This window comes from Dasypus novemcinctus, chromosome 19, assembly GCF_030445035.2.
Source record: "Dasypus novemcinctus isolate mDasNov1 chromosome 19, mDasNov1.1.hap2, whole genome shotgun sequence".
NCBI lineage: Eukaryota > Metazoa > Chordata > Mammalia > Cingulata > Dasypodidae > Dasypus > Dasypus novemcinctus.
Window position 1 is genome coordinate 29,323,935 of NC_080691.1, and position 9,054 is coordinate 29,332,988.

At 54.8% G+C, this 9,054-nt stretch overlaps 1 protein-coding gene across 1 annotated transcript in view; it reads left to right on the forward strand.

The window, feature by feature from the left end:
- The window catches only part of SRRM4 (serine/arginine repetitive matrix 4), a 154,947-nt gene extending 147,106 nt beyond the window's left edge, over positions 1-7,841 (forward strand). Inside the window, exon 13 of the mRNA XM_004464683.4 lies at positions 1,726-7,841. Coding sequence (XP_004464740.1) covers positions 1,726-1,978 — 253 coding nt within the window. The 3' untranslated portion in view covers positions 1,979-7,841. The remainder of the gene's footprint in view (positions 1-1,725) is intronic.
- The last annotated feature ends 1,213 nt before the right edge of the window (positions 7,842-9,054 follow it).

Consider the following 9,054-nt stretch of genomic DNA (forward strand, 5'->3'; position numbering starts at 1 on the left):
CACGTGACCCTGAGAGAGTCCCTTTACCTCTCCCAGCCTCCTGAGGATGCCATGGAAGGAGGCAACAAAGGGGTGAAGGTGTTTGTAAACTTAAGTGCAGACCAGCAGCCCGCAGCTCATGCCCATGGTCAGAACAGGTGGGATACCGTCCCCTTTAACAGGAAAGGGCTTAGAAGGGAAACACCGGAGGTGGGAGAGGAAACAAATTTCTCAGGCCTTGGAAGCTGGGAGGATCATGGAAGGCTGCCAGAAAATTGGTTCTTAAGGGCAATCAGTGGGATAACTCCTGAAGCTCCAAGGTGGGCCACGGGTCCAGAGATGCTCAGGGACAGCAGGATGCTGGCTGGCCGCTGCCTCCTTCCTGGAAAGGACTGGGAGAAGGGAAAGAACCTAGACCTCGTGTAAGACCTGGCATGGTGGCTTCCCCTGGTCAAATAGCCTTGGCCTGGCACACAGCAGATGCTCCTTGGGGATGTCCTTGGGGATGAGTTGCAGAACATGGCAGAGATGAAGTGGCATTTCCAAATGGCTGTCTGGTTCCCTTTGTCACCCCTCACTGATCCATTCAGTGCTTCCCAAGCTTCAATCACCACCCAGCTTATGTAACGCTTTGGTCTTGTTAGATTATTAACCTGTCCTATGTTCACATGATTTCCTTTAAATAGATAGGCCCTTATTTAGAGGTCCATATATTTATTTCAAAATGAAACTTGATACAGTACAGTAAATGGAAAATCAGCCGTTCTCACCATAAATAGGAGGCTCTCATAAAAGTAAATATAGCAAAACAAAACTCCGATTAAAGTTTCGTGTAGATTCTGCTGCCAGCTGTATGCTCTAGCTCCAGGCTTGCCTTGATAAAAAGGGAAGTTATCTAGGTGTTGCAACTCTGCTGAGATTCAGGGCTCAACAGGCACATGAGCAGACCGAAGATTTCTGGGACATATACTTAACAAGTACAGAGCTAATTATAGGTTCAAATGAAAGGGGCAGAAGAGCCGTGTGCAGGGAAACTATAAATGAGTCTAACTCTGTTACACTGGGGAGCATAAATTCCAAAGTAAGGCCCACAGACAGGGTGCTGATTTCCTGAGTTTGTCTGCCCTACTTGTAGTGTCCAGATGTCTCCAGAGCCCTCAGGAGCCCTGCTGTTAGAGGCACTGTTTACTGTGCCATTCAATGAGATCCTGCTGAGATGTGTATAAGCACAACCTCTGGAATGACCTCCCAACTCACTTTGATATCTCTTAGCCATAAAAACTCATTTGTATTTAATATGTCACCCTTTGGTCAAGGTCTTTTTCTGGATGCATCACTAGTCAGTGCTTGGTAATAATCCCTCAGTGCCAGGGAGGCTCATTCCCAGGAGTCATATCCCACATCAAGGGTAAAATAGTGCATTTATATGCTGTGTTTGACTTGGAGAGGGGCATTTGAGCAACAAGGAGGCTTTCAGGAAGTAACTCTTAGGCAATATATAATACTAGGCTAAGTTTTCAATTTCACAAGAAAAGGTTCATAAGTATAATCATCAAGGACCTGGCATAATGGTCTGTCTCCAAGGCATCCGCACTCAGCTGAGACTTTCACCCTAAAGGGAGTAAGGTTTCCTAAGGGCCAGAGGAAAGAGAGAGATGTTGCTTTCACTTGCCTTAAGGCCAAAGTGGCCTGGGGCTGAGCATGGGAAGGCCAGGCCCTCAGGAATCCTTCCTCTGGTCTCCACAGCGCCAGGAAACGCCCCATCCCCTACTATCGGCCCAGTCCCTCTTCGGCCAGCAGCCTCAGCAGCACCTCCTCCTGGGACAGCAGCAGCAGCCGCTCTGCCAGCCGCAGCTACTCCCGCAGCCGGAGCCGCAGCCGGAGCCGGAGCCGGACCCGCAGTAAGAGCAGCTCCAGCTCCCGCAGCGCCAGCCTGGGCTCCCGGAGCCGGAGCCGGAGCTCCAGCTCAGCAGACAGCTACTCCAGCACGCGGCGCTAGGCAGGAGCCCTCCCTTGAACCCGTGGCCCATGGGCGCCCCTTTCACTCTCCAGCCTCCCCCACTACCTGCCCACCCTGCCTTCTCCTTGGTGACAGACCTTGAGGGCTCCTGGACCCTGTTCTTCCTGCTCTCCCGAGGAGAAGAGAAAAAGAGGCTGGGGGTCTCCCCTCGAGGTCGAGCGGCTGGGATCCCCCACCAGCACCATCCCGGGGCTCCATCAGGTCTGGGCGTATGGAGAGAACCATTCCCCCTTTGGCACAAGACACCTCAAGGTTTTGTAAGAGGCAGTGGGTTCATGGCTCAAAAGTTAGGACGTGGCCAGGAAAATGCAGAGACGGTCCTGCCAGCCCACCGCACGCAGGATGCACATCGGAGGCCTGTGGCGATGCGTGCCCCACTGCCCTCGTTCTCCCTCACTCGATCCCATGGCTGTGCATTGATGGACCCCGTTGTAGGGAAGAGGTGAGAGGAGACCAAAGGCCGTTTAGGTCCAGGAGAGGGGGGCAGGCTCTCCCCCTCCCCAACAGGCCAGAGCAAAGGCTGGCAGACTCCTGGGGAGCGGACATGTGAGGAGCAGACGTGGGCATTTGAGTTAGCAGCTGATGCCAGGGGACAGGAGATGGGGTCCCTTGAGGGACCCCGGTCACGAGAATTGAAGTGAAATGGGAGGGCTTGGTCTGTGGCTCCCAGTATCTCCGTGGGGTCAGGAGAAGGAGCCCAGAAGGTTCTAGCACAGGAGAGGCTCCCAGACAGCTGACGTAAAATGCCTCTTGGTTGTTCGTGGGGACCCTGCCACTCCACAAGGGAAGGGGGCCAGTGAAGCAGTTGGGAGAGCCCGGTCTACAGCCCCGTTTCCAAAGTGGCCTCGGCCCCGTTAGCTGGCACCCACTTAACCACGGGACCATCTGCTGAGTGCTCCCCTGGCGCCGGGGCGAGTTGCCAGGCCCCAGCGCCAGCCGGTCTGGCTTTACCCTCTGGTTGGCGCCAGCCCACCCCTTCCCACTGCCCAGAATGCCACACCCTGGCTTCCACCTAAAGCGCCCACCCCCCCTTTGCCCTAAGCCAGCCCCTCCCCCCGCCTCTCAGGAATGTCGCCACGTTGGGAAATAGCAGCTCAGGTTTGGGGGGCAAGACCCAAAATCAGAGAGTCTGGGGGCCAGGGACCTGGACATCCTGGGCCCCTGCAGGCTCCCGAGGTTTCTTGTCAGCTGAGAGGCGGTGCACCTTCATTCTGCCCCGCCCCACCTCGCCCCTACCTAGGGCAGCCAGCCTAAGCTGATCCCTGACACACAAATCCCACCAGCTGCTTCCTCCACGGAAGGTGCTAAGGACAGCGGGTGAGGCAGAAGCTCCTTAAAATAAACCCCTGGGCATCCCCTCGCCAGCTGCCTGGTTTACCGGAGCCTCGTGGGTGAGTTTCGGGTTTGTGGTGGCAACAGCAGCAGGACAGGGTGTGGAGAAAGCAGGGACCCGGCATTCTTCACCCCTCCCACCCCAGGGAAAACACTTTGGAAAAGCCCCCTTTCCGGGAAGCAGGGACCCGCCCTCCCCCATCTCCTCGGTCACATCGGCAAGTGGAATCAGGAACTGCCCTGCAGCCTCCAGAAAGTGCTTCTGCCCCCCGGAGAGGAGCCAGGCGGCGGGACCCGGCTTCTCACCACGCCCTCTAGCCCAGACCTGGGCTCTAACCCAAGGCTCACAGGGACCACAGCTGTCACTACGGAAGGCCGATGGCAGGTGCCTGGGACCGGGGCGGGGGCCCCGGGAGGGCCTGTACAGCAACTGTCGATAACCCTCTGCCCGACCAGCCTGGACTCCAGCCTCCCTCCACGGGCAAAGCCTTGCCAGAGCCGCCCACCTCCTCAGCACAACAACAGCGACGGGCACGCTAGCCACCCACCGCGGGGCCAGCGCCCGCCCGCCTTCGTTCAAACTCCAGGGGACCCTTTCTCCTGGGGCCCCTAGCAACTGTGTTATTTATTTTATTTATTGATGTTTATTTATTGATGGGATGACTTTTCTCGCGCGCTCTCTCAGTCCCTTGGTTACCGTTAGCAGTATTTAATTGCTTATTTATTTATTTATGGGGAGGGGTCGCGTGTGCGTGTTCAGGACGGGGTGACGCCGAAGTTATTTTCGTGCATCTCTCTTTTTTTCTCATTTTCCCCCGTGGATGAGATCCGAGAGGCCAGACGTGGCCAGGGGTGTGGTCCTTTGGCCTAAAGGCGAAACCCACCACACCCGGAGCCCCGAACATGCTAGAATTTGCCCCGGAGTCCATCAGGCCCGGGAGTCGTGAGGCTCAGCCTCTGCCCCCGCCCCCTGCCCAGCAGCTACCTGAAGGAGTTGTCAGAAAGACGGGATCAGCCAAGAGGCTTCCGAGTGCAGGTGCGGTCTTGACACGGCGGGGACCACGTTTTCATGGTCAGGGTTAAGGGTGCAAAACCAGAGTGCCAGGCCGAGCTGCGCGGAGGCGCAGTCACTCGTGGAAGGCCCCTGGGGAGGCGCCAGGCCGGACACAAGGTGCTCCCTCGACAAACCAATGAGGCTTCGGTTGTCCGTCCCGGGGCCCACGGTGGTTGGCCCGGCGATGGCTCTGGATGGCACAGCGTGCAGGGAGGGAGAGGAAGGCAGGGCCTGAGCAGACTGCAGCCAGGGAGGCGCATGCCTTGGTAAGGGGAGGACCTCACTCCATTAAAATTCTCCGTCTCTGCTCTTCTGAGCTCACCTGGCTTCATGTCAGTTGGACATGGGGGGTTCCACTTACACCCCACCCCCTGAGACCCGGGGGGCTGCCCGCTTTGGTCTGCAGTAGAGGCGTGCTGCCCTGTGACGAGGGCTCAGCCATCCCGCGGGAGCCATACACCTAAAGCAAAGCTGCAAACCACTTGCAATTCCATCTGGGAAGAGCACAATGCCATTTCTGAAATTAGGAGGGAAAAAAAAAATGCAAGGAAGAGACAAGATGCTCACCCCACAAAAGTCATTTTGGGGCTCATCCTGGGAACCAGGACCCGGGACCTTTACCACTTCCCTTACCAGCGTCTTCTGGCTACCGCCTGGGGAGGGCCCCCACCCTTCTCAAAGTCGCCGTGCATGGCCTCGGAGCCGCCCGCTTGCCGGCCCAGCCTGGGGTTCGGGGAGCTTTTGAAGCACGCTCCAGTCGTGTCCCTAGGGCCGTGGGACTTGACCCTGTGCTACCCAGACAAGGGAGTGCCCCCACACTGTGTGCAGGAAGGCTGCCCAAAGTCCTCCTGGGTGGACTTCTCTTCTTCCCCCTCTCTTTGGTGATGTTTCGACACCTTTTGCACTTCTTCCTTTTTTTTCCCATCCAAAAATAAAATGCCTTCGGGACATTGGAAACCTTGATTAACCAGAACCCTCACCCCCTGGCATGACCGTTCCCATGCCCACTTCACCCTCACGGCCTTCTGCATCCAGGGAATGAGACAGATCCCATGGTGAGGCTGGATCATAAAAGGCAACCTCCAAACTGAGAGGGGGCCGGGGCTGAGGTCCAGCAACAGGTGACCCAAGCCCTTCCACCCTCCCGCTGTGGATAGCCACGTGCTGGGCGAACTTGGGCAAACCATTCCCTTTCTCTGGGCCAAAGTTTCCACTTGTGTAAAGTTTGGGATATAACCCAAACCTTTGACTCCAGGCTAGGGAGATTCTCCAAAGCCTGGGAGCTTTACTGAGACTCAGAGGGAAGAGGCAAACAGCCTCAAGCATCTTTACGAGGTTCTCAACTGTGAGAGTGAAAACCTAAAAGGAAGACTTGAATCCCGTTTCAGCTAGTTAGGAAGAGCTAACTAACCCAAAGCTCCCATCCAGCGGCTTTCTAGTTAATGGAGGTTTGACTGTACTCCTGTTTCTGTTTGGGCTTGGAAGGGAAGTCAATCTACCAAAAGTAAAGTGAAATTAAGACGTTTGACAGCTACAAGGGTCTCAGTGTCGGGAACCCCCCGTCATTTCCTCAGACTCATCTTTCCCCAAAGGCTTTGCTAGAACAGGCCAAAATTCAGGATGCTCCCAAAGGTGCACAGAGGAAATTTTTCTTTCTCATGTGCATCCCACCTTTTCCTCTGCTGTATTCTTTTCCCCGAATATTCAAAATAGTCTCATGTGCATGTGTCTCGCCTTGCTTTCCTCTCCAGCTAAGCAGACATTTTTGTCTGATAGAAAAATCCAGGATTCCTGAAGCCCCTCCCCCACTGGCCAATTGAGTCTGGCCGGGGCCCTTGTGCTAGACACAGCGAAGCCAAGTGATGCTCTGTTGTCACCTCTTCCTTCTCGCTTCATGAGCCAAGGCTGCTGACACAGTCACCGTCTCCCCTCCGAGACTGTTTTGTTGTTGTTTGTTGCTGTCGTTTAGTATTGTAAACAACATGGTGCAGGCCCACAGCGTGGCATGGCTTATTTAATAATTTATTTCCTATTTATTGAGTGGTATTGGGGAAGGAGAGGCGCCACCTCCTCCCCTGAACTGCTGGGAAGTCCGGCCTCTTCCAGCTCCGGGTGCCACTGTCTGCAGCGGGGTGTGTTGGCACCCAGGTAACGGGTGCTAGAAGCACCAAAGCAAATTGGAACTGGCAGGAACGGAGGCTTGAGTCATACAAATTGAGCTCAAATGGAACTAAAACCCTGGTTATCTCTGGGAAAACCTCATTTAGATGGAAATTAATTGAGGAATAAAATGCCTGCACACGGACCAACTTCTATTAAAAAGTCACAACTCCCTGAGGATAAAAAAAAAAGGAGAAAAAAATTTAATCCCTTTTCTCTGGCCAAGAAAAACTACGCCTCATCTTCTAATGAGACAGAACAGCTGTCCCTCGCGGTTGCCTTGCTTGTGTCTCCATGTCTGGATGAAATGGAGTGGGCCTCAGTCTTGTCATCTGTAAAATAAGGCTTGGCCTGGGAGTTGTTGGCAGGGTGGTGGCCGCAGGTTCGAATCCCGGTGCTATGGCGTCCATACTTCTGTAGTGTGAAGGGTGTCTCCCAAGGAGGGAAAAGGCAGAGCATGGACTTGGGCTGCAGAAGGATGGTGAAGTAGCTGAGTCCCGCAGTCAGATGTGGACCTCAGGGTGTCAGCACCTTCATGACCCTTGCAGCCTGTGCTAAAACCCTCTGTGTTTAACTTAACCTGTTCTCCAAACCCAGTGGCCCAGAGGCATCAAAAGAGAGATGGAGATGGCCTTGCCCTGCCCTGGGTTTGACCACAGTGTATTGTGTCCAGCCACATTTTGTACAACTCTTCACACAACCTGCTGACCTAAGTCAGATGGCCACTTTTCAGATGAGAACACTGAGGCCAGGGAAGGGGGAATTGATGGGCCCGAGCTCCCAGAGTGCGTGAGTGGTGGAGCCGGGACTTGAACTCACATCTGCCTGACTCCCTGTCCCATGCTCCTTCTGTTGCTTCCTTTCTCGAGCTCCCTCTGCCACAAGGACTTTTCTCTGTGCCGTATCTTTTCTCTCCCAGTTCTTAGCTATTTCGTCAGGCAGTAATTGCCCAAGGACTTAGCAGAACCCGCCAGGTCCACCCAGGGCACATGGTGATCCACGTCGGGGGACTGGGGCACCCATCTGCAAGACCTGGAGCTGAGAGCACCAGCCCAGCCCCGCTCCGCCTCTTCCTGGAACATCCACAGCCCTCTCTGGGACGGCCAGGTCAGGGGAGAAGAGCTGCTGTGTCCCCAAGCATCCTGGAGCCCAACCCTCTGCCTAGCGACACAGCAGCCGCGGCTTGGTTGATCACCTCCACGGCTCAGCATCACCTGCCCGGGGCTGCCGGCTTTTCGGCCTGTGTGAACCATGTCTCTGTTCTAATAAAAGGTCCCACGGTATGGTGTTCTCAGACACTGCCCAGTGTCCTCTGTCCATGAGGGGTCCCCAGAAGCAGAGAGGAGGGAGGGAGGCATGGGAACGGGGACCAGGCAAAACGTGAGCAGCACCTGTGACATTGAGCAGGTCCTCGATGAACCTGTAGGAATGCGGGCTTTTATATGTGCATTAAGACCATCTAGAGCAGATCTTTGGAGACTTTTCCTAAGATTTTAAATGCGTTATCTTAGCTTTCATGACAATAGATATTGGAATCGCTTTCCTACAAAAAAGGAAACTGAGGCCCAGCAAAGCAAAGCCACTTGCCCAAGGTCACAGAGTAGATGGCAGACGTGGGAGGGCTGACTCCACACCTCAAGCTGTTAGCTGCTCTCCTCTGCAGCACTTCAGCTGATGCAATGAGTGACGGCTTTTCTTTAGTAGAATGGTTTTGCCCCTCTGGGACCTCGATGAAGAAGGAGGAAGTTTAGCAGAGGGCTCAGATTTTGGAGTCCTAAGATCTGGATTCGAGTGCAGACACTGCCATCGACTAGCTGGGTGGCCTTGGGCATGGCCTTCACTCGTCGGTGCTGGGTTCGTCTTCTGCTCGATGGAGACAGCAGGTACCTCTATGGGCTGCTGAGGGAACTGAATGTCAAGGTGGCTCTAGAACAGCGGGGCCCGGTCAACCCTCAACGCACGTGAGCGGGCAGCATCACGGGTCCCCAAGCCCTCACCTCCTGGACTCACGAGAACGGCCAAGAGCAGCCGACTCGAGCAGTGAGGGTGCTGCCAGGCCCTGCGGGGCCTCTGGAAATGTCGGCAGGATGGAATCGAAAGCGTCTTGCCCTAGAGAGCAGGTTTTGAAAACTCCCATGGGAGCAGGCAGGGTGAGGACTGGGAGGAACGGGGGGACCCCGTGCACAATGGCCCCATGTTGCCAAATCTCCCAATTTTTTTGAGAGAACCTGAATAATTAGATAAAATCTCCTGGTTTTTAAAATATTCATAACGCAGCCTTTTTGCAAATATCGTATGGGTCCAAAAATGACTATATCCCATGCATTTCTAAATCTGTATCGTGATAGATGGATAGATGAGAGAGAGAATCTATTTCATCCCAGGGGGGGAGACAGGAGCAAGTGCCTCAACTGTACCCTCACCCCCAAGGTTCCTGGGAGGGGTTGGGGCCCCTCATCTAATGCACAACGTTGTGCATATATGAGTTGGGTTCTCAACTGGGGGAGAG